Genomic DNA, 25,979 nt, shown 5'->3' with positions numbered 1-25,979 from the left:
TCTTGTTCGGTGACGCGCAGGCGGCCACGCCCCCCGGCCAATGAGAGACGGGTCGTACCTGCCATTGGTGGGACGGGCCGACCCGGAAGGGTGGAGGTTCCCGGCCGGCGTGCAAAGAAAGCCGGGTGGCGGGAACTTGTTGCCGGTGAGCGGTGGTTCTGAGTTCGGGAGTTCGGGGCGCTTTGGGGTCGGAGCCCTGGGGCGGTCTGGAAGGCCCGGGTGCGGGGTTCTTGAACTGTTTCTCCGGTTACGTGTTGAAAGGGCTGATTTTTTTTTTTTTTCCCTTTTCCTGCTTAAAGGCGTGGTCAGTCCATTAGGGATGGCTTCCTTCCACATTGGCAGGGGAGAAACTAGGGGAGAAATTCAGGCCTTTAGGACACGATCATGTTATCGCCAGCCTTTTCCGTGCCGGAAGCTCGGTCACCAGCGCCTGTTGATTGGAAGCCATCGATCATTGGGAACACCGTTAGGGTGTTATTATATTGCTGCTGTCTGTATACGCAGGTGGCGGGGAGAGGGGGATGGGGCTGTGTCTGATTGAACCAGTGGTACCTCTGTGGCATTTCCTCCAGCATCGATGACTGGGTGTGACACGGTAGAAGATTTCCTGTGGGTGCTGTCAAAAAAAAAAACTCAGAAGCATCAGAAGTGAAACCAATGAGTCATGGAAGAAGTGAAAGCTGACTGTTGACTAAAAAACAGTTCGCTAACAGGCAGCACTCCAACCAAAACATGTAATGAGGCTCAGGGGTGTATTGTTAAAACAGCTTGCATAGTGAGAAGGTAGTGGCTGCTTATCTTCACAGTGATTGGCTATACCGCTAGTATTAATGTTTTCTTAATTGATAGGGAATTTGGTTAGTGGTTACCCCATATCAACCTTGGGAAACTGTTACATTTCCAGAGGCTAAATGAGAAATGACCCAGGTTAAGTTAGTGATACAAAGTAAGCTAAATTAAGCTTTGCTTGAGTGACTAAACTTTTTTTATGCTCAGGTAGTTTTCAAGACTAGACTTTGTTTGTGGTTTTAACATTGCCTGGCTATACTTCTGACTGACAGACCTGCTGTAGCTCACTCATTTCTGAACATATTGAGGCATCTTTTAATATTAAATCACATCATTTGGGGAAGGAATTTATGAGTGGGTGTTTTTTTTTTTTTGTGACAGTATAATCAAAGAAGTGGCGGGAACTTGTTTTAAAATTGTGGGGGGGGGGGCGGAACATATTCTTTCCTAAGAGTAGAGAAATAGTTTCTGCTTTCACGCTCAGCAAACTTAAGCCTGAACTATATGCAAGGCACTTTGCTAGGCTATGTGAATACAAAGGGAAGAGACTCACCCCCTGCCCTGCTGGAAAATCTTGCACTCTAGAGAAGGAGAGTTATGTTTCCACAAGAGGTGTTTATATAGATAAAGAATTAAAAATCTTTGGTTTACCCTCCTACTTCAACAGGTTATATTCCAATCTCAGCAAGGCGAAGACGATCCTGCCTATCTTTCCAGCCTAGTGGTGGTTTCTGAATTCTGTGTCAGGAAGGGCATAAGGTCAGCATTCTGTCTAAGGTGGAGTCATGCTGAAGTAACCTTTGGGAACATTCTAAGTTCCTTTTAGAAAATGTTGATTGTCCATATTAGAGATAGGGGAGGTGTTCTTGGACAACCTAAAGTTCCTACTCTCAAGCCACATCTCCTTCCCCTTGCTCATATGTACGCTTTCTTATGTTCTAGTCATTCATAGGTATTTAGAATTCCTTCATACAAACCATCTTGTTGCCTTTTTTTTTTTTCCCCCTACTTCTGAGCTTTTCAGGTTCTCTTCTGAAATTTATGAACTCCCCACCATAGAAGGCCAAATCCTTTCTTAAGATTGAGCCTAAACTGTAAGTCTTTAAAGCAAGTATTCAGTAAAACGTTAAGCGATTAATTTGGGTGTTTATGTTGATAGATTTTGCTTAACCTGGGACATTTGAATCTATCCAACTTGTTATGTATAAGATAGGTTCTATCCCAATTTTACAAGTAGGGAAAGGAACTGAGAGGAACAGGGTGTGTAATTTTGCTAAAATCATACTGTGGTTTAATACTATAACTATTAAATCTCAAATATTTGCTCTTTTTTGTTACATCGCTTTGTATCTGGTGATTCTTGATGTTGTACCTTGTACTTATTATATACTAGAGGCCTGGTGCACAAAGTTTGTGCAGGGAGTGGGCCTGAGCCATCAGTAGGATATCCTTAGCACCACAGCAGAGGCAGGAGAGGCTTCTGCCACCACCACTGCTCTCGCCAGCCAGTGGGAGTGCACTGACCACCAGGGGGGTAGCTCCTGCATTGAGCATCTGCCCCCTGGTGGTCAGTGTCCGTCATAGTGACCAGTCATTCCACTGGTTGATTGATTTGCATATTAGCCTTTTATTATATAGGATGTGTATGTGACTTTGGATATTTTTCCAAAAATAGAGAATTTTCCATAAAAATTAGTGTGTAAGAACCATGTAGTTCTTATTTAAAGGGTCCTTATGCAAGTGTTACTTTCTAACTTTTTTTGTGCTTAGTTGTGTCAGAATATTGATTGAGCATAATCAGTAGCACTCTTTTAAAAAAATGTTGCTGTTATTTTTTTTTTTTTCACTTTTAGAAAGAAATTTGGATCTCTAATTCAGTGTTAGAATGGCATCTGTTTCAGGTTAGTGGACATATTTACATTTCGTTTTTCATTCTGTTCTTTTTCTACTTGTATGTTCTTTGAAAAAAATACTTGCTTTTCTCTGTACCTTCACTTCAGCTTTGCTGTGAAGCTTAAACTGCTCTAACTAAAAGTCTTAATAAAAATAAATAAATACAATAAATTTAAAATATATTTGTTTTAAAAATTCTGATTATAGCCCAGGCCGGTTAGAGCATTGTCCCAATACACCAAGGTTATGGGTTCATCCCGGGTCAGAGCACATATAGGAATCAACTAATGAATTCTTTAATAAGTGGAACAACAAGTCTGTTTCTCTTTCCTTCTCCATCTCTCCCCTTCCCCCTCTTCCTAAAGTCAATTAATAAATAAAAAATTTAAGAAATTGTTGATTCTAGAAATGCTGTTTTTTTAGATTGAAAAAAAGTGTGTGTGTTTTTAAATATTGATTTCAGAGAGAGGAAGGGAAAATTAGAGAGATAAACCTCAATGATGGGAGAGGACATTAATTGACTGTGTCCTGCACACACACACACACACACACCCCGCCCCCACTGGGGATTGAGCTTGCAACCTGACTGGGAATTGAACAGTGATCTCCTGGTTCATGGGTTGATGCTAACTAACCACTGAGCAACACCTGCTGGCCTGTTTGTGTTTTTTTCAGATTTTTAAAAATTATGGTAAATATACATTACAAAATTTACCATTTTTACTTTTTTTTTTTTTTTTTTTTTTTGGTAATTCTCTAAAGTATTGGTGTCGAACTCAATCAGAGAAGGGGCCAAAATCTAAAATCCAGCCTAAATCGCGGGCCGAATGGTTTACTGAACAGTCATAAACTGTCATTGCGATGGAAACGCAGCGGAGTGCAGTGATGACAGCGCGGTGCGGGCCACATTGCAAGGCCTGGCGGGACGGATTTGGCCCGCGGGCCTTGTGTTTGACACATGTGCTCTAAAGATTTGATTTTCATTGAGTCTAGAGACCTAGGAAGGGAGAGGGAGAGAGAGAAACATCGATTGTCTCATGAACGCCCTGACTGGGGATCAAGCCCACAGCCTGTGTATGTGTCCTGACCTTGAATTGGACACATCACCTTTTGGTATATGGGATGACTCTCCAACCAACTGGGCCATGCCAGCCAGGGCATCATTTTCACCTGAGGATATTTTTCCCATTGATTTTTCAGAGCGAGAGTGGAAGGGAGGGAGGAGGCAGAAAGAGAGAGAAACATCAGTGTGAGAGAGACACATCAATTGGTTGCCTCCTACTCGCGACCCGACAAGGGTTTGGTCTGAGGTCTGACACTCTAACCAGTGAGCCTTTTAACTTTTTTAAGTGTACAAGTCAATGGCATTAAGTGCCTTCACATTGTTGTGCATCCATCACCAGTATTCATCTCCCGGACTTTTTCATCTTCTCAAACTGAAGCTCTGTATCCAACTAAACAATAACTCCCGATTTCCCCCTTTCTTGCAACCCCTGGTAACACTGTCCCATTTAAAAAAAAAAAAATATATATATATATATATTTTTTTTTTTGTCTAGGAATTTGATTGTTCTAGGCACTTCATTTAACTGGAATCATATAATACTAGTCCTTTTGTGTCTAGATTATTTCACTCAGCACAATGTCTTTGAGGTTCATCTATTTTGTAACATGTATCTTTTTAAGGCTGAATAATATTCTATTGTATGTTTATAACAGCTTTAATTTATCCATTTGTCTGTCCCTGGACATTTGGGTGGTTGCACCTTTTGGCCAATAGTGAACAATCCTGATATGGACATTGGTGTATAAATATCTGAGTCCCTGCTTTCAGCTGTTAGGCTTTATACCCAGAAATGGAATTGCTAGATGACAAGGTGATTTTTTTTTTTTAGTAACTTGCCATACTGTTTTTCATAGTGGCTGCACCATTTTATATTCACACCTGCAATACATAGGGGTTGCAAGGAAAATATATGTTTTCTGATACAATTTTTGGAACCTAAAAATTGAAAAGTGGAAAATACCAATCACTTCTAATCTTATGCTATAACATTTAGTTTATTATTAAAATTTTTAAACATTTTGTACATATTGTTTTGTAATGTGACTTAAAAATCATAATGCAAATATAGAATATAGACATATTATTAAATAAATTCTATGTTGTAAATATCCTAACACTTGCACTGTATTCTGTTGTTTTGAAGTGACATTAAATAAATAATATTCCTTTCATTGTTGAACTTTTATATTTGTTTTCATTTTTAAAACATAAAAAAATGCTGCCTTCAACATCCATGAATTGAAAGCTTTGTGCGCTCCTCTGATTATTTCTTTAAAGTACATTCCTATAAGTGGAGTAATTTCAGATGTCTTTAAAATATAAAAGAAAAACATTTGTTTTACCTTTTCCAGGCAGATATGCTTGGTATTTTGATATATGTCTATCCATTATTTGTTCCTGTAAACTTGACCAGATTCTACTGTGCTTTGTAGTGATACCTTGCTCTTTATTCGGTTAAGAGGTGGTGGCAGGAGTGTTGTGTATATAAACTAGCTCTAACAAGATTAGTTTTTTCTAACTTTGAAGAAGTGGCTTTCTTAAATATGAGACATGCCCCTTCCCTTCCCTTCCCCCCTCCCCTTCAACTTTTATAATTTATTTAAATATAAACATGAAAAAATAATGACATAGGTTTTGGCTTTGACTCATGCCTCCTTCTCATACTTTGAGGGTTAATTACAAATGGTCAAAATTTAACTTATATTAAATGCTAACCCAAGCAGTCTTTACTTAGAGATGAAAATGAGGGTTTAAGAGATGTCACTGAACCTCAGCTCAGTTCAGCATTCTCATTTTTGGATTGCATATGTTATTTTACTTCAGACTTCATTCAGCTTTGTCAGTGGAATATAACTTTAAAATACCTGAACAATGAAATAGATAAATTTTATTTAAGTAGAGATGCTTATTTCAAATAACTGCTTTCATAATATTGTACCCCTTTCAAAGAAATCGAACTCCTCTCTTGTTCTATCCACTTGTTGAACTATATTTGAACTGGCTCTTTGAGATTGACTTCAGGTAATTTGTTACTTTGGATCTGATGGCTTCCATGGTGGTAAGTCACTGTCCTTTCAGTGTTAACTTCAGTTTGTGATATTGTTAGAAAAGGAGCTGTTTCTGAGGAATGGCACCTCCCATGCTGTGAGCTTAAAAACACTGGTCATGAATTGTCACCATTTAGTCTCTGTCTTAGCATCCATCATTCTCATTTATTATGTTGTCTAGTTGAAAGGCAGTATTTCCCACTGTCATCCTGACTTAGAGAACAGCCACTCCGCAGCTCTTCAGGGATGCTGAGGCTCCCCTCATGACTGTATTCCTCATGACCTTGGTGAAGGGAGTATCCTCTGGATCCCGTTGGGGGGTACAGCAAGAGAGCAGATGATCAATTTACCTGATAATCCACTTTAGCATTCCCATCTCCCTAAGCCTCTGGATCCCCTCCTGTATAGTATACCCAGGAAGTTCTGACCCTTCAACTTCATTGGAATTTACACTTGTGTTGTTTCATCCAACTTACTTCTATTCATCTCCAGGGCCCTGTTTCTGGCTACCAACTAAGTAAATTATTAGAGCGACTCCTGGACACTATTGTAGCACACTAAATCCAGAATTTCTTACTGAGTCCATACTAATAAGTTAAACTTTATTTAATACTAGAGGCCTGGTGCATGAAATTTGTACATGGAGGGAGGGGTCTATCAGCCCAGCCTACACCCTCTCCAATCTGGGACCCCTCAGGGGATGTCCGACTATCTGTTTAGGTCTGATCCTTGCAGCCAGGATGGGGCCTAAACCGGCATTTGGACATCCCTTTCTCATTCCAGGACTGCTGGCTCCTAACTGCTCCCTCCCGCCACCATGGCTTTGTCCAGAAGCACATCCAGATGGGTGTCCGGAGACTGTCCAGTCAAATTAGCATATTACCCTTTTGTTAGTATAGATTATTTCCCACCCACCCTGATTTATTACCCTTAGGATCTCTTCCCATATTTATTCCCTAGGTTTCTGGTGATAGATATTGGCAAATGCAACTCTGGTGTGTTTTGTGTCTTCTCATGGGTTGCACTTTTATACCTCATCCTCGAGGGCTTCCTGGGTCTGGAAGCACTGAGAGGTGGTGGGTGGGAGATCAGTCCTTTGCAAAACAACCACTTCAGGAAAGACCATTATGGGCATTTCAGGCAGGAGAAAGCTGTTTCAGAAAGGGAAGGGCAAAAGAGACTTGACAGATTTAATGCTCAAGGTCCCCTGTTTCATTGGAATCTGCCCCGATGTTCCCATCCCAGTTGCAGAGTGACACTTTTTCCTTAACTTTAATACAAGTCCCTGCAAAGTTGGGGAATTCAATTTATACTGTATTATAGCCATCTGCAGGATTAAGATTTAGGGTTGGTATTCAGTAATCTTGACCTTGTGGCAACTTTGAGGCCCTTCATTTTTCTACACAAGTTCTCCAGCATTCTTCAAAGCTACCAGTTATTCCCATTATTTTCACCAAAATGTTCTGTGTCAGGAAACTCTTGGCCAGCTAAGTCTTAAGTAAGACACCAGTATAAGTGTGATACTTAATTATACTGGTGTCTATAGATTAGAATTTAAATAACTTTGTCTACTGCATGCCATGGAATACCATTGCCCCTTTTATCACTGCAAACAAAGAACATCAATATCTTTATTTATTTATTTATTTATTTAAAGTATATTTTATTGATTTTTTACAGAGAGGAAGAGAGAGGGATAGAGAGTTAGAAATATTGATGAGAGAGAATCATCGATCAGCTGCCTCTTGCACAGCCCCTACTGGGGATGTGCCCACAACCAAGGTACATGTCCTTGACCGGAATCGAACCTGGGACCTTTCAGTCCACAGGCCGACGCTCTATCCACTGAGCCAAACTGGTTTCGGCGGAACATCAATATCTTTAAATCTAATCAGATCAGAGGACCAATTTCAGGTGGCCCAGAAGCAATTCAGAGAACCCACCCTTAAGTTTCTGTTCATCTGGAAAAGCACTGGGTATTGGCTAGGTTTCAATCAGATAAAGCGATTTATTATAAGGACTAGTTCCTGCATAGTCACTGGAGCTGGTTAAGCAGTCCACTGCTGGACCTGAAGTCAGTAGAGCCAGCATTAGGGATGGAAAGATGGATGTGAAGTGTGGGTGGGTGAGGATCAGCTGAAACCCACAAGGACTTTGTGGAACCCTCCTGATTCTCACTGGGAATCATATTGGTGTGTCACTGCCTACAAGGATCTGACTTCATGGATGCTGGTGCCTTGCCGAAGATCTGGTGTACTTGCTATGGGAAGTTGCACATGAAGTTGGTCAAGGACTCAGAGAAGCTGTGGGCCAAGCTACTGCCCCAGGGAGGTTCCTCAGGGGCTGGAGGAGCTGGCTTCTGCCCCATGCCAACAAGGTGAGGCAGAAGATGCATGACGACATGAGTGAGCTGCAACAGCATCTGACCTTATGCCAACCACCTGAATGTAAACCTGCCTGCTCTTTTTTCCACCCTCCAGATTTCACACAGAGTTCACTTGTGGCCAATCCTAACCCAGAATCCTACAGGGAAGGGAGTTCTGTCAGTTGGTGCAATACAAAGTCACCACAACATCCTATTTTAAATCATAACCATAAGACTTTATCTCATTAAAAAATGAACACTGAATAATGCAGGCAGATGTGTTTTGGACACACCAACAACATTTTTAAATTTTTTACAGTGTCCTTTGATAGGATATCAAAAGAAATCTCACTTTGACTTTGTCTGATTAGAATCATACATTAAGGCTTCTTTATAAATTAATGATGGAGTTGTAGTGCTAATTTTAATAGCACATGATTTCTTTTTTTTAATTGTTTATAATTATTGATTCCTTATCATGCCACTATATGAACCTTAATGTGAATGTTTTTTCACATTAGGGTTAGGGTTAGGGTTAAGGTTAGGGTTAGGGTTAGGGTTGAAATAATAGCTAAAAAGATCGGGGACTGCTTTTAAATAGCTTGTGTTTGCTTCATAGTTGGATCACTTAATTTAGGAGATTGTTGGCCCACTGTCCTACAACATATTAAAATAGATATCATTTGTAAATGCTTAACTTGTACCAGGTACTGTGTCAAGAAACTTCAACATGTTATCTCACTTAATTCTGTACAATTGTGCTATGAAACCTAGGTATTATCCCCATTTTACAGATGGGGAAATTGAGGCTCAATTAAGTACCTTGCCCGAGCTCACTCAGCAGGTAAGAGGAGGACCTGAGATTTACTAGTTAAGTCAGGCCTGTGTGACTCCAAAACAATGTTCTTAACCATACTGCAGGATTTATAAGCTTGTCTGTGATTTTGATGGTGAGGAATATTAAAAAATTATTAGGGAAACAAAATTGTAATTGACTGTCTTGTCATCCTATCTTTTTTCCTCCCTCATAGCTCTAACTGAGGAATTGGATTCGGTGAACAACGAGCTACATGCAGTAGACATTCAAATTCAGGAGCTTCTGGAGAGGCAACAAGAGCTAACTCAGAGAAAAAACATCCTAACGAACAGAATAAAGCAGTGTTTGGAGGATTCTGATGCTGGGGGAAGCAATGAATGTGATTCTTCACCTGCCTCTTGGAATAAAGAAGGTTTATTCTTTTTTTATTTGCTAGTTTTTTTCTTCTTTCTTTAAACTGGAGTCAAATCATTGTACCAGGGCCAGTATTTTCCAGTAAGTGTAGAGGCCATTCCTTAAGTGGCATAGAAAGCTTAGAGGCAGACCATTTACCCATGTTCTGTACTCTTTTAAAATTAAGCTTTTATTATTCAGACTACTACTTTTTTCCAAATATGATTAACAACGTTAATGTTAATAACATGGATCAATGCTTGGAAAAAGGAGATATTTATTTTAACTAAATTTTCTAAATTTTCACTAGACAAAATTAAACAATTAAGAAAAAAGTTCAAACTTTCTGCTGATGTCTAGTTCATTTCCCTGTTCTACTGAACAAACCTTTTTTGATTTACATTCCTTCAAAGCATCATGTGTATCACTAATTATAGTGAGAGACAGAGAAAGTCAAATACTACATGATTTCACTTATATGTGGAATCTAAAAATTAAAATAAAACAGAAGTAGACTTAAATAAATGCAGAGAACAGCCGGTTGATTGCCAGATAGGACAGGGGTTGGGGAAATGGGTGAAAACGGTGAAGGGATTAAGTAGAACAAATTGGTAGTCATGTGAGTGTAAAGCACAGCACAGAGAATATAATCAATGATATTGAAATAACTGTGTGGTGCCAAGTGGCTACTAGATTTATGGGGGATTACTTTGTAAGTTATATAAATGTCTCACCCTGTACTGTACACCTGAAACTAATATAATATTGAATGTCAGCTATAATTGAAAAATAAATAAACATTGATGAACAACCAAAAAATAAAAATAAAAAGAATACTATAACTTGAGAAGGAATTGCAGAGCTTTTATGGGCCTTGTTTTTTAGGGATTCACTTGTAAACAAGATATTTACACCAAAAGTTCCAGATAATTGTTAATTTTATTCATGATATTTGAATTTTTTATGATACTTTGAATTCCTTGGTTGACTTTCAGATGGTTTTTCAAATATCTTCTTTTGTGTTAATTTTCAACTGGCATATGCTTTGATTTTTTTCCCTGATATACAGCTTTTTTTGGAGGTTCTGTTTCTTACGATATATCATTAAATTTGCTTTTGCTTTAGTTTTGTGACTTACACTAATCTCAAAATTGTTCTTATGAAAGTTAAATTGTCCATAGAATTAAAAGTCTTATATATATTTATCTGACCCTGCTCTTAGAAAGCAGCCATACACATGTGTCTCATTATAGTCCCAAACAGTCTAATATATTTAGCTTATTTATCTCTTTCTAGATTTTCCATGGTCTGATAAAGTTAAAGATGTTCTGCAAAATGTCTTTAAACTGGAGAAGTTCAGATTGCTTCAGCTTGAAACTATTAATGTAACAATGTCTGGAAAGGATGTATTTCTTGTTATGCCTACAGGAGGTGGGAAGAGCTTATGCTACCAGTTACCAGCATTATGTTCAGAGGGTATGTGTTCATAAAGAGTGATTTTAAATTGAAGAAATGTTATTTCTCTTTACACACACACACACACACACACAGTATATACTTTAAAATGTATTTTTATTGATTCTAGAAAAAGGAAAGGAGAGGAAGAGAAAAACATTGATTAGTTGCCTCCCCTGCGCACCCTGATAGAGAATCGAACTAGGGACCTTTTGGTGCTCTGCATGATACTCAACCAACTGAGCGGCACTGGCCAGGGCTCTCTTAATATGTATATAATAATTTTATTTTTTATTTTTTTAAATATATTTTCATTGATTTCAGAGAAGAAGGGAGAGTGACAGAGAGATAGAAACATCAATGATAAGAGAGAATCATTGATCGGCTGCCTCCTGCACGCCCCCCACTGGAGATCGAGCCCACAACCCAGGCATGTGCCCTTGGCCGGAATCTAACCTGGGACCCTTCAGTCCACAGGCTGATGGCTAGGGCTTAATATATTTTTAAGTATTCAAAAAAATAGTTACATGGGACTAACTTCTTTCTGTGGTTATTTTAAGTAACAAACTATAGGAACATGAGGTCATATGTTTTTAACAATGTAGAATAGCTTTTATAGCTGTCAACACTTTCAGTTATAAGAGAAACAAGATATATTGCCAGAACTTCATATAGTCAATGCACTGTTCACTGATTTCTATTCAGAATAAATTAATCTGGTGCAGTAAGTGGATGAATACCCATGAAACATTTTCAATTCTATAGATTGCTATAGTTTTTATGGAGAGATAGGCAGCTTTGGAATAACTTTTCCCTGATGTAATTGGATAGTATTTGATTTATATCATTTTACTGTGATTGCCAATACTGATTGTTAAAAATGATAGTGAATTCAAAATTCAAAATATCTGGCTTTATGTTTGTAGGACTGAATAAGGGAAGAGATTTCTGCTTAATCTTAAATTTGCTTATTTGGCTTAGGGTCATTTATTCGTATCTTCCTTCTATATTAATGAGGGTAAGAAATAGATAGTATACTACATTGAAAATTAGTCTGAATTAATGGATAGCACCCACAAGTTATGGTAAAGAAGGTGACTCGTTGAAACTTGTTCTGGTGGTGGTATTAAACTGAAGTAAATTTTTCTTTTTCAGGTTTTACACTCGTGATTTGCCCATTGATTTCTCTTATGGAAGATCAGTTAATGGTTTTAAAACAATTAGAAATTTCAGCTACCATGTTAAATGCTTCTAGTTCTAAGGTATGGTCTGTATTATTTTTTATTGTGTTTTAACTCTTCCCTGAAGTAAGAGCCTTAACTACAATTGAGTTGTTTATAAAATGAAAACTGATTACTATTTATATCAGGAGTTGTAAACTACTGCTAATGGGCCATGTCTAGCCCATTGCCTATTTTGTATGGTTTGTGAGTTAAGATAGATTTTTATATTTTTAAATGGTTAAGAGAAAAATAATACATTTTGTGAAGTGTGAAAATTATATGAGATTTAGTTTTTATTGCCCATAATTAAAGTTTTATTGGAACATAACCATGCTCACTCATTTACACTTATTCTCACAGAAGTTCTAGTATTTTATTTTTGCATAGGCCCATTTCTGAGGAGATAGCCTTATGTTTGCTCCCCTAAGCTTTCTGGGACATTTAGGACACAGTTGAAATGTTTAATACACTTTGTCTATTTCTTAACAAAATTAGGACTATCTCAAGGAGTTAACACACATACTGCTTTCTGGGACGATGAAAGCAGTTTTGACCTTCTCTATCTCATTCAGCATTGTTTCTTCATACTTCTTTGAGTCCTAATCAAATGAGAAGGAAAAGTATGACATCTACTGGGCAAAATATTATATAAAATAGTAACAAAGCACTGAGAACCTAATAACTTACCTCTTAAGATTTATTATTGTTATATATAACATAAATATGTATTTCACATTATAAAATTTTAATTCAATTAATAAGATACTTTATAAAACCTAAATAAGAGGATTATGAGTAGATTTGACAGCATCATTAACTAGGTAATCAAGAATAAATTATGTGCACAGAGATATGCAGTGTTACAAATGTCTGTTAAGATTAATAAAAAACACACCTTTGTAATCATAGTTATTACAAACAATTTAGAATTATGCCATCATAGAATAAATGCTTATTTGAGTATCTTGACATTCATTTCTTATTCTTAAGTAAACAGCTAAAATTCTATTTGCACAGCTGCCATGAAGTTTAGTTCTGAGACATGGTTTCCATTTTAATGAACTAAATATCTGCTGTTAAACAGCTCCAGGCTATTGCTTTTGAGTAATGAACATCTTTTACCACTTAATATTGCAGTCTGCTAGTTTAGTTCTATATTGTGTCTGTTTTTCCTTTCAATAGGAGCATGTGAAATGGGTTCATGCTGAAATGGTAAATAAAAACTCCAAGCTAAAGCTAATTTATGTGACTCCAGAGAAAATTGCAAAAAGCAAAATGTTTATGTCAAGACTAGAGAAAGCCTATGAAGCAAGGAGATTTACCCGAATAGCTGTGGATGAAGTTCACTGCTGTAGTCACTGGGGTCATGATTTCAGACCCGGTATGTATCTTGTAGCCAGAAAACTTGATACTGGGGACTATTACTCAGCTTTACAGGATGGAAAATTCCTGCTTCCATTAAAATTATCCTCTTGGGTGGTTATTACTCATTTACTTTTGCCTTAATATAAGGAGAGTCAAGAGGCAAAATCTTTCTGTTTACTCCCTCTAAGGTAGTATTTAGGTTAATTGTCTTTGTTCTTTAAAATGTATGTCTGTTAGCATAAATACTGTTCTACCTTTAGCCATAAAGATTTATTGACCTCTCAGCTCTTTTTCACATCTACTGAGGAATTTGCATCTGCTTCAAAGCTGTCTTTAGTTGTCATTCTGAGCCGTTAGCATCCACTTCAGGACCTATATTCAGCTAACTCCTCAGTGGTAAAGTTCCATGGGATATTTTAATAACTCTTTTCTTTACTCCTCACAGTGATAGCCTGAAGCAGATTGTTCAGACTTGTTCTATGTAAAAATATCTTAAATTAAAAAATCCTGCTTTATGATTTCAACCTCTTTTCCTTTTGAACCTACTTTCACACTCATATGGACCTCTGGGTTCCTGAGTTTATTGAATCACACTTCCTCCTTCTCCACCTTATTCAGAAGTCACCAGAGACCCTCCTTCCCACTGGCTAACTCCAGTGGTCTCATCTTTATTCCTCTTCCCATTGAACTGCAATAGCATTTTATACTGTTCACCTCTCATCTTACCACTTTCTTTTCTTTCGGTTAATATGTTACTTTTTTTATTTTGTTCTTTTTCATTCTTACCTCCTTCATTCTTCTTCCTTTGCCACCTCCTTAAATATTAGTGTTCTTTTTGGTTTTGATCTGTCTTCACTTTTTCTTCTACTTCCCCAAGGATAGTAGACTCATAGCCTGAAGATAATTCTCTACTTTCAGAAATATTGGAAGCACATGTATTTTTTTTTTTTATTTGATTTAAGTGCTTTAGGCGGTATATACTATCTTTTCTACTAAGAGCCCTACTATCTTAACCAGACTACTCTACAGAATAAATTGTACTGTTTTATTATAGCTTGGTAGTGTAGTTTGAAATTCATAAGTGTGATACTTCCAACTTTGTTCTTCTTTCTCAAGATTGCTTTCACTTCTGAGGGTCTTTTGTTGTTCCAAATAAATATTAGGATTTTTTATTCTAAGTATTGTGGGAAACGCCCTTGGTATTTTGATAAGGGATTGCATTGACTTTGTAACTCTCTTACAGTACTATTGACATTTTGACAATATTAATTATCCGATCCATGAGTATAGTATATATTTCTATTTGTGTTCTAATTTGGACGCCTTCCCTTTATCTTGCCTAATTGCTTTGGCTAGGACTTCCAGTACTATCTATAATAATAGAAGTGTAATATGCTAATTAGACTGGACGTCCTTCTGAACAAAGCTGAGGCTGCGAGGGAATTCTGGGTCCCGGATGCCAGAGGGGAGCTGGTGCCGGCAGCCGGGGGAAGGAAGGCCTACTCTGGCATGAATTTCATGCACTGGGCTTCTAGTGTTGAATAAAAGTGGAGGAAGTGGGCATCCTTGCCTTGTTCCTGGTTTTAGAGGGAAAGCTTTCAGTTCTAACTCGCAACCACAGAGGAATATATAATAGTTTCCTACTTACTGGCCTTGGCAATAGATCCAAATATCATAACACCCTGTGATTTAGCCCCACTGAACTTGCTGTTATTGCAACTTCTCAAGTAATTTCATGCCAGTGTGTCTGCAGTGTGTGAGCTGTTTCCTCTGCCTGATGTCTTCCTCCTCCCTTCCTAGGAACTCTGCTCATTCTTCAAGACCCAGATCAATGTTAGCTCCTGGAAGCCTTCACAACTTCTCAAATGGTTACTTTCTCCTCTGTAGTTTCATAGTCCTCTACCTTAGCCTTTAGCATTTTCTTTTTCACTTCTTTCTAAACAATATGTGTATTTAAGGACAACTTATCTAGCAATGTAGATGTATATGACAAGTATGAGACCAGAATGATTCCCCTGAAATAGGTTATATAAAAAGCAGTGCCCCCACTAAGCTTTTTCTGGTCTGAATTTGCCACTCGTGGATGCTTCTGGTGACACCGTAGAAGGGTTTAGGCTGATGGCCTCTTTTATCTCTTGTCAATTGTAATAGACTCAAATATTATGGCTACTCCCATTGCCTCTTAAATCCCCTGTTCACCAGGTGTGGACCAGTGCATACTAGAAATGGTAGATATTTCCTCCCTTCAACAGAGAGTTCCCATCCATGGCCAAGAACAGTGTTTTCAAAGAATCAACTAAAAGTATAAGAAAGCCCGCCTATTCAAAAAGACTAGGCTGCAACTGCAGATTTACTGAGATAGCTAGCTATGGAAATCAAATCACAGCAATCCTTGATTATCGCCATTATGTTATGAGGCTTAATTTACTCTATTCCTTAAAGGACGGAAAGAGGGCCACTTTGTTTTTTTTTCCCCCCCAGATTACAAGGCACTTGGTATCTTAAAGCGCCAGTTCCCTAACACAGCACTGATTGGGCTGACTGCGACTGCAACCAGTCATGTTCTGAAGGATGCTCAAAAAATACTGTGTGTTGAGAAGTGTTTTACTTTTACAGCTTCTTTTAACCGGCCAAACCTTTACTATGAGGTATGTAACTTCTGTGAAGGGTTGTGGCAGAGAGGTGACCTTTTCATTATGCTTACCAGTATTTACCTGAGTAACAGTTAACTATGTTTAAAAAGCTTTTAAAATCAGGGGTTAATTATAAGATTCATTAATTAATGCCTTCTTCTGATATCTATTGTGCTGCATATTCTTTGTTAGTTTAAGTAGAAGATGCTGCCTTGTTAAATTTATGTACATTTTTTTCTTGTGCAAGGGTGGGAAAAGAGCATAGATTGTCACCAAGGATCCTAATGACACCCTATTAAAATTAATTATGAAATAATACAAAATTAGTATGCCATTCAAGATTTGTTAATCCCCCTATTTAGATTATATTTGATATGTAACTTTGAAAGTTAAATAACCTAACAATTGTTTTTTCTTTCTTTTTTATAATTCCTTTAAGAATAGACAATGTTTTTCTGAGTTTTCATTGAATAGCTATTCCATGGTTTATATTTTTATAAAAGTAGCACCAGAAAATAGTCCCCATCTTTACAAGTTATTCACTGCTTCTGTGCCTCCTCATTTCTGGGAAATTAAAAAATAAGGATGAAGAAGAGGTTAGGAGGAGGTGGTGGGGTGAGGCTGATGGGTGAAAGAATAATAGGAAAAAACACAGTGTTCATGAAAGAATCATGTGAAAGATGTCAGTAAGTGACTACTTGGGTGGTCCTCATTAAGTTACTTTTTAATAAGTTAGCTTTTTTTAGGTTCGTCAAAAGCCTTCAAACACTGAAGATTTTATTGAGGATATTGTAAAGGTCATTAATGGGAGATACAAAGGGCAATCAGGTAATAAAATAACAAACCAACTTTGTAGACAGAGAGAACTTTCAAAAAAGTAATTAATATTACACTGATATACTAATAAATGATTAGGACCAAAAATATTATGGTAATGCATGGCAGAAGGTGCTTGAACATGTTATGGTAAAATTAATTTGCTTGGCCATCTTAGAAACTATATGTGGCATTTGCTAACTGTCTGATTTATTTTTGCTTATTTACACTTAATTGTTTTAAGGAATGGATCTAATGTCATAAATATTAATTTTTAATAGCCTGTAGTCAGTAAGGATCCACTGTGTATAAGACAGAAGTAACCACTGATGATCTAAAGTAGGGGTGTCGAACTCAATCAGAGAAGGGGCCAAAATCTAAAATCCAGCCTAAATCGCGGGCCGAATGGTTTACTGAACAGTCATAAACTGTCATTGTGATGGAAACGCAGCGGAGTGCAGTGATGACAGCACGGTGCGGGCCACATTGCAAGGCCTGGCGGGACGGATTTGGCCCGCGGGCCTTGTGTTTGACACATGTGATCTAAAGGGATGTAAAATGTAGCCCCTTATAATAAAGAACCTATTAAAGAAATAAATAGAACATATTGAATGAGTTAAGTATAGATGGAGTTCAGAGTATGTATAACTGTGTTTCAGGATAATGAACAGGCAAGTATTACTGAAGCAAAGAGTTTGTATAAAAGCAGCATTTCAAAACTGCTCTATAGATTTTCAGGAGATAGGAATGGGTACCCCAGGTAAAGGGAGTTCCAGGGTTAAATAAGTTTGAAAAAGGCTGCAACTAGCCATTTATCTCTCCTGAGAGTCATGGGGTGTATCTGCTTTGACCAGCCCTACAAACAAACAGAGAAACTTAACTTAGTTCAGTGCATTGCTCCCCAAACTCATTTGCACCTGGAACTTTTTTCACAGACACTTGCTAACCTCTTAAGGAGCTGTGAGGCGTCAGTTTGAGAAACACTCTAGTGGGAAATAAAGTTGGAGAGAGGAAAGGGCAATGAGACCCACCACCTATGGCTTAGGGTGCATGTCTGCTCATGATCAAATCGTGAATTATACCAAAAAATCAATATGTGTCAGGGCCTTGACATTTTTCATAAATTACTGTCCCCTGTATTAATCGCTATCTTGAGTGTTAAAAACGCTCTTCCAGGAATATGCTATACTTATAACTCTAACAATTGGACATATTTTCGTACAGGAATCATTTATTGCTTTTCTCAGAAGGACTCTGAGCAAGTTACAGTTAGTTTACAGAAATTGGGAATTCGTGCAGGTGCATACCATGCCAATATGGAACCAGAAGATAAGACCACGGTTCACAGAAGGTGGTCAGCCAATGAAATTCAGGTTAGGTATATGTCTCCAATAGAAACCTAATTCACCTTTAAGAGTGTTTTCGCTTGACTTAAATAACATATGAAATGTTAAAACATTTTAGGTAGTAGTGGCAACGGTTGCATTCGGTATGGGAATTGATAAGCCAGATGTGAGATTTGTTATTCATCATTCAATGAGTAAATCTATGGAAAATTATTACCAAGAGAGTGGTCGTGCAGGTATGTATAGCTCAAATCCAGAAGTCATTTTTAAAAAAGCTTTTTCAGAACACACACTGTAAGTGGTTTAATAATTCTGTATTTTTAATCTTTATTGGCTACTATTTTTAGAATAATAAGACTTTTTCACAGTTTTATACTTATTTGCCTATGGAGAAATTTTACTTATGTATGTTCTATTAAAGTGTTATGAATTGTTTCTTCTGTTTGCTAAGATAATTTGATATAATTTGATATCTTTACCTCCTGAGTTTTTAATTAGTGGATTCAACTCTGTAACTTTAAGTATCCGGATTACTTACGGACACATTATTTTTTAATTCTCACTCGAGGATACATTTTCATTAATTTTAGACAGAGAAGAAGGGGGAGAGAAACATCGATGTGAGAGAAAAACATAGATGGGTTGCCTCCTATATACGCCATGGCAGGGACCGAACCCACAACCTTTTGGGATACAGGGTGATGTTCTAGCCTACTGACCCACCCAGCCAGAGCTGGACACATTTTTAAATTAATAAAGCTGAATGTTAGTAAGTCTTCTAGTCATTTAAAAAAATTTGAGGAAAATTGTTACAAATTAACTTACACTTTTTTTGTCTGAAATTTATAGATGTTTTAAACTTAGACAATGAAGCATAGCCGGCTGACTTTGCATATATTTTTGCTTGCTTTGAATTTTTAAAGTAATTATGCAATCCCAAGATCTTTCCTACTACAGGTAGAGATGACACGAAAGCGGACTGCATTTTGTATTATGGCTTTGGAGACATATTCAGAATCAGTTCAATGGTGGTGATGGAAAATGTGGGGCAACAAAAGCTTTATGAGATGGTGTCATACTGCCAAAACATAAGCAAGTAAGCCACATGTCTTTTCATAACTTTTGTCAGTTAAAGACAAATCACAGTGTGAAAGTATATGATGTTCCTTTGAGTACTTAGGAAAGTCAGTAAATACATTGGTAAAACAGCAAGTGCAAACATGTAAAAGCCGGTGTATGAAGTGTAAGAACAAGTACATGAACCTGCAAGATGTGCCTTAATCCAAGAAAAGATATTCTCTTTCTCTCTCTCTCTCTTCCTCTCTCTTTCTCTCTCGATAATTCTCCAAAATGCTGTCTTACTGAAGAGTCTGATAGAGATATTGAGTTTAAGCCTCCCCCCCACCCCCCAGCACGGGTGTGTAGCTGTATAATTTAATAATTACATTCAGGTGTATAAGAGGAGTTTTGAGAGTTGAGCACCAACCATCCTTCCAGCTGATGGATTGATGAAATCATTGAGAGCAGGGTCCAGTTTCTCCTTAAGAAATAAGTTTAAATCTATTTAGGGTAGATTTAATAAGACCATATAGCTACCTGATGGCTTTTCTGTCTTAGTCATCTTTGTACTCTTATTACCCATCATATAAAAATGACTCAAAATTTTTATATAAGCAGTAACCAGACAGTGACCAAAAAAAAAAAAAAAAAAAAAAAAAAATGGTATTTCTTTCCTATAGATGCTACAATAATCTAGTTAAAGAAATGAGAAAAAGAACATTTTTCTTAGATGTCCAGTAGATCCCCATGAAGCATATTTTGGGGTTTACACTCAAGTGGATACTATAAAGTACAAGAAACTGCTATCAGGAAGATGTTTTTAATAGTAAAATATTGAATCTCAAAATGAATCTCAGGCAACTTCTTAAAAGCTATGTTTATCAAGTATAATACCTTATGTGGCCAAAGGGAATTAAGGTTACAAATGGAATTAGGGTTGCTAACCAGATGATCCTGAAATAGGGAGATTAACTTGGATTATTTGGGTGGGCCCACTATAATCCAAAGGTCCTTACATTTGGAAGGAGGCAGAGGGTCAGAGTGATGTGATGTGAAGACTTACCCAGTGTGCTTGACTTTAAGATGAAGGAAATGAGGCCACAAGCCAATGAATGCAGGCAGTCTTTAAAAACTGGAAAAGACAATAAAACAAAACAGATTCTGTCCTCTAGTGCCTCCAGAAGAAACACAGCCCTGCTTATACCTTGATTTTAACCCAGCAAAATCCACATCAGACTTCCAACCTATCGAAATGTAACAATAAATATGTTGTCTTAAGACACTGAGTTTGTGATAATGATATGGCAGCAATAGGGAACTTATATAATAAGAGAATATGCTTAATTATCCATTATACCATGAGGCATAATGACAAGATCAGGGATCTGCAGGAAGGTGGGGTATCGAACTACAAGTAGGCAGGGGAGAGCTGTGGGAGGCAGAGAGTTACAGGAGGGGCAGGGCTGCAAACTATGAGGGGGTGGGGCGGTAAGGTAAGGAGGATGGGACAGCCGGCAGAGAGATGCAGGACGGTGGCAGAGAGCTACTGGCACATGGATTTGTGTGCAGGGCTCCCAGTACAAGATATAATCCTGTATTTTGAAATAGGGATCTTTAAAACATTATTAGATCACTTAACTTGTGTCTTTCAATGTGTTGGCAGATGTCGCCGTGTATTGATAGCTCAACATTTTGATGAAGTATGGAACTCAGAAGCATGCAACAAAATGTGTGATAATTGCTGTAAAGACACTTGTGAGTTGTTTTTTAAACCTTTATAGGCGAATATATTAATACATATACCAGAGGCCTGATGCACAAAATTTGTGCAAGGGGCTTGCCCTCATAGCCGTTGTGGCTGCCTCGGCCCTTGCAGCCACCGCTTCATCCGGAAGGTCATCCATCCTAATTACCATATTACACTTCTATTATTATAGATGGGTAAGACTACATGAGGGCAGTATTTGATCTAAAAATTGATTTAAAAGATTAAACAAGGTGTGAATAGAATTTGCCAGATTGAAAAGTAACAATATAGTTTTGAAACAAAGGCAAATATTGTGTGTATATATTTTATGTTGCTATTACTGAAGGCATGTGAAATAAATCGTCTGAATAGAAATGCTATTTATATAAGAAAAGGCTAATCTCATGATAATCTCTAGTACTTGATAGTAACTGATTAGGAAAATAGTTTTAGAACTGTATTTTAACTTTCATTCTGTGTTTGGGCGTTGTATTTTAAGAGCTGGACTAACCAGTTCCTTACTGAGTTCTAATGCCTTGGTGGATGAAGGTCCACTGTTTTTCATTTACAACTAGAGCAACTTACTTGTTTTAAGATTATTAGAGCATGTGTTGCTGACCAAATTAATGAGTCTGATATATAAAACAGAGTGCTAGTATCAATAATTGGGGATATCTGTTCAGGACAGTCTTGTCTCTGTATCAGACTAGCTGTGAAGCAATACTAGTTTTCAGGAAATTGCTTAAGAGCACACATCAGGTAAATATGCAGAATAGATTGACTCTCCTATAACACCTCTTAGTATCTGCATCATCGTGTCTGGTAAACACTCTTTGGTTCCAGAGCATACCCAAAGGCCTTCTGATATAGCTTATTTTCTTTCAGTGTTTTAAAGAATTTACAACTTAGGTTAGTGCCAGACTTGGGGAATAGCCTAGTTTTAATTCAGAACACATTAATAAACCAATGTGTAGGGTGGCTCACAATGATAACTTGTTTTGAAACCAGTTTAACCACTTGGAATAGACTATCTTTGCCCTAATTTCTAAATCCCCATTGTCTGTAACCATGTCTCTTTCATTATAGCATTTGAAAGAAAGAATGTAACAGCCTACTGCAGAGATCTAATCAAAATCCTGCAGCAGGCAGAGGAAATGAATGAAAAGCTCACTCCACTGAAACTGATTGATTCTTGGATGGGAAAGGGAGCAGCGAAATTGAGAGTAGCAGGTGTTGTTCCTCCCATACTTCCTCGGGAAGACCTGGAGAAGATTATTGCGCACTTTCTTCTACAGCAGTATCTTAAGTATACACCAACCCACTTCTTGTCTTTTCATGTTGTCTTTTATAATTTTTATAAAAAAACAGTACACGGGTTTATTTATTTTTAAATGTTTTTATTGATTTCACGGAGGAAGAGGGAGAAATAGAAGCATGAATGGGGTGAGGAGACAATAATTGATCGGCTGCCTCCTGCAGGCCCCTGACTGGGGGTTGAGGCTGTAACCAGGGCATGTGCCCTGAAACTTCCTGGTTCATAGGTCAACGCTCAACTATTGAGCCATGCCAGCTGGGCTACCTTTATTTTTTTTATTCATGGAATAAGTATATATTTTTCCAAAAAGATTACTTTTAAGAAAAACTCAAATTTGGATATATAACAATAATGATAATTATAGAATACTTTACATATTATCATTTTTATTACCTCATTTAATCTTAGCAACATGGAGAGATGAGACTAGACATTCTATCTTAATTTTAAAAATAAGGAAACAGACTTTACAGGCATTAGTTATATCTCAGTAGAACCATAAATAGGAGATATGTTAAACTTAAGAAGAAATAAAATAGTAAAATGTCTAAAACTAGTACCATAAGAATGATGACATTCAATCATAAGAAAAATGGGAAAATAAAATATTTTCTCCCACAAAACTTTTAAATGTCTTTATGATTATTTCTCATTTTTATAGTTGCCTCGAAATAAATGGTTTTGTGGTTGCTTCATATGAATGTTGAACACTATACAAAATGTACTTAAATTCCAACTATAATTGGTGTCAAAAAAAAGCATAAAGTGAAAGTACTTCCTATAAATTGTATTTTTATAGTGCAATTCTCATTGTTTCATATAAATATATGACTTAGAATTATTGCACATATGGTTATTTTTATATTTCCTGTAACTCCTCAAAACCTCTCTGATTGGCGGTCTTTATCTTCTGCAGAGAAGACTACAGTTTTACAGCGTACGCTACCATTTCCTATTTGAAAATAGGACCTAAAGCTAATCTTCTGAACAACGAGGCACATGTTATTACTATGCAAGTAAAGAAGTCCACGCAGACCTATTTCACGGTAACTATTTTCAAATATTTAAAAAATACATTAAAGCCTATGGATGCTTTTTTTTAATTAGTACTCTCCTAGGTTGAGTTGAACATAAAAGATAAGTCAGTGATTTAGAATCAAGATATGGAAGACATTAAGTGGGAGAATTTAGACTAACTTTTTTGTTTAGAGGAATTTCTAACTCCATTTTAATGTCTAATTTTGTAATACACCCTGCTCTCATGAGATCAATGTTGGTTGTGAAGACTGTGCAGAAGTTGAAAGGCAGTTATAATCTAAGTACTATCAAGTCTGCAAAAGCATGCCATATACAATTGTGTCTCAGGACACATTTCAAGAGCTAACTGATACAGAAGGACTATTGAGATTATGAATCTCATGAGATAACTGAATTTTTACCAGTGTTTGTTATTGTTTTGTAGATTGAATCATCTCAAAGTGGTGATTCTGAGGGATCTGATAAAAAGAAGGAAGGAAAAAATTCGGGCAACTTCCAGAAGAAATCTGCAAACAAACTTCAGCAATCTGATTCTAAGAATACAGGCGCTAAAAAAAGAAAAATTGATGAATGTTTCTAAATTTTCCAAGAAAATAAGTTTTATGCATGCGTACACCATTATTTTTGTAGTTAACAAGAAGCTTAAATTTTAAGACACTCATTTATACTTTATATACATGAAGCAGTATTTTAAGAACTTCTCTCTAAAGTATTGACTTGAGAATTTGAGAACTTTTGAAAATTTAAGAGCATGAACTGCATACAATTACAGTGTGAAATGAGGGGGAAATAAATTTTTAATGTAAAACCCTTTAAAAGTAAAATACTTAAGAGAATAAGTTCACATAACTATCTTAAGCTCTTGATGCCTTGTAATTTTTTTTTGACATAACTATCTTTTGATAGCAATGTTATTGTACTGAGTTTTACATAGGCTCATCACAAAAAGTGAGTACTCTCACATTATAACATATGTAGAATCCACACAAAAATAAGGTATCAATACTAATATTAGTAAGATGGCTATGTCTCTATTTAAGTAAAATAAAACTAAGCTTGAAACCATAGCCCTATTTTGACATTTCATAAAGAATGGCCCTTTGTAGACCAACCTAGCTCCAAAACTAAATCACAAGTGAACGTGTCTTAAGTTTAAAGCACATAAATGAGTAACTTGAAAATTCTTACATAAGTGGTTATGAGAGGCCAGTTTTGTGATAGAAAAAAATATACATGTAAGTTATCCAAACTTGATTTCATCTTTAGAATTTTATTTTTAAATACTTTTTCACTAAAGTCATTATCACTTTTGTATTTTTAACTTTAATGTGGTCACCATTAAATCAGTGGAGTCCTTCACATCATTGACTTGATATTTTGTCTTATTTGGAACTATGTGGTTCTTGAAATGCTCTCTTTAGTCAAAATAATCTTCTATATCAATGTTTGGATCTAGTAGATCTTCTCCATATGATGAAAGATTCATCTGGTTTAATATCAAGTTTTCAAATGTTTCTTCTAAATTGGTTTCACCAATTAAGACAGCTCCCATCATTCGTCCATTCTGCATGACGACTTTGATGTATTCTTGTCCTTTGGTACATCTCAGCATTAATTCATGATCTGAACCCAAGCTCTGTGCATTGTATTTTCCCAGCAATACAACCTATAAATATACATGTAGGGACAGAGTTATTCTAGTGGGGTGCCTAAAAGGAGACATAATAGGCAATTATTTTGTGTTATGCCAGAATGGCCAGCAGAAAAATCTGTTCCAAAATTTTATAGCTAAAAGCTGGAGCAGCTTCCAAAAAACCCCAAACGTCTGAATGGTATGCATTTATTCTACAGACGATAATGCCATACAATCTACCTGGACATTAACAATATCTAGTGAAGCCCTGGCTGGGTGGCTCAGTTGACTGGAGTGGTGTGCTGTACACCAGGATACATCAGAAGGTTGTGGGTTCATTTCCCAGTCTGGGCACATACCTAGATTGTGGATTAGATCTGCAGTTGGCATGTACGGGAGCAATCTATCGATGATTCTCTCCCTCTCTCTCTCTCTCTCCCCCCCGCCCCCACTTCCTCTAAAATTAATTTGAAAAACATATCCTCGGGTGAGGATTAAAATATCTACTTACGGAATATACAAATATGTAGAATATGTACCACATTAGCCTGAAGTCATGATTTAAAGATTAAATAAAGAACTGAATTAAATCTTGCTTAGCAAATTATTTAATCTCCCTGAACCCTGTGTATGTGTTTATTTGTGTATGTTTCTCTTTATCAGTAAATTAGGAACAAAAACTAGGCTCACACTAATGTAGAGAGGATTAAGTAAGATATTATGTATGGAAAATAACTTGGCTCACTCTTGAGTATGATAGCTATTAGTTTCCTGCACAAAGAAATAATCTCAAATAAAAATTAGAAATGCACCCCCAGGAAACACTATTAAGTGTAAAACAGTATAGTGGGAAGGGAGGTAACGATTATCAGATAATTAGGAATTAAGATCAGCAATAATACCAAGTACTGATTTGCATAAAATAAAATATTTCATTTTTCTGGTAAAAGGATTAAAACCATATGAACTTGTATTCAA

At 36.8% G+C, this 25,979-nt stretch overlaps 2 protein-coding genes across 7 annotated transcripts in view; one reads left to right on the top strand and one right to left on the bottom strand.

The window, feature by feature from the left end:
• The first annotated feature begins 25 nt into the window (after nt 1–25).
• Nucleotides 26–25,946, top strand: RECQL (RecQ like helicase). 3 transcript variants are annotated; one of them, XM_036459137.1, is made up of 15 exons: nt 26–145; nt 2,643–2,690; nt 9,193–9,390; nt 10,668–10,847; nt 11,982–12,088; nt 13,232–13,430; nt 15,896–16,062; nt 16,794–16,875; nt 18,088–18,236; nt 18,328–18,445; nt 19,167–19,305; nt 20,932–21,023; nt 22,102–22,321; nt 23,247–23,376; nt 23,793–25,946. In XM_036459137.1, exons 2-15 carry the CDS (start codon nt 2,675–2,677, stop codon nt 23,946–23,948), a joined length of 1,953 nt encoding a protein of 650 aa, XP_036315030.1. In that variant the 5' UTR covers nt 26–145; nt 2,643–2,674; the 3' UTR covers nt 23,949–25,946. The 3 variants fall into 3 exon arrangements, with proteins under 3 accessions (XP_036315030.1, XP_045443783.1, XP_036315032.1); XM_045587827.1 differs by lacking the exon at nt 26–145 and adding an exon at nt 1,468–1,548; XM_036459139.2 differs by lacking the exon at nt 26–145 and adding an exon at nt 1,816–1,883.
• The window catches only part of PYROXD1 (pyridine nucleotide-disulphide oxidoreductase domain 1), a 20,243-nt gene continuing 18,271 nt past the window's right edge, over nt 24,008–25,979 (bottom strand). For all 4 annotated transcript variants that reach the window (XM_036459145.2, XM_036459144.2, XM_036459142.2 and 1 more), the window contains one exon: nt 24,008–25,034. In XM_036459145.2, the coding sequence (XP_036315038.1) occupies nt 24,786–25,034 (249 nt within the window). In that variant the 3' untranslated portion in view covers nt 24,008–24,785. The remainder of the gene's footprint in view (nt 25,035–25,979) is intronic.

This window comes from Pipistrellus kuhlii, unplaced genomic scaffold, assembly GCF_014108245.1.
Source record: "Pipistrellus kuhlii isolate mPipKuh1 unplaced genomic scaffold, mPipKuh1.p scaffold_m20_p_3, whole genome shotgun sequence".
Classification (NCBI taxonomy): domain Eukaryota; kingdom Metazoa; phylum Chordata; class Mammalia; order Chiroptera; family Vespertilionidae; genus Pipistrellus; species Pipistrellus kuhlii.
The sequence above is the reverse complement of the archived record's forward strand: the minus strand, read 5'-3'. Positions and strand labels throughout refer to the sequence as shown.

What these genes read in the sequence shown, in the direction of transcription:
- RECQL (XM_036459137.1), top strand. An exon ending in TGCCTCTTGGAATAAAGAAG is followed by an intron (nt 9,391 to 10,667) that starts GTTTATTCTTTT and finishes ATCTCTTTCTAG; the next exon opens with ATTTTCCATGGTCTGATAAA. An exon ending in CTTCTACAGCAGTATCTTAA is followed by an intron (nt 22,322 to 23,246) that starts GTATACACCAAC and finishes TATCTTCTGCAG; the next exon opens with AGAAGACTACAGTTTTACAG.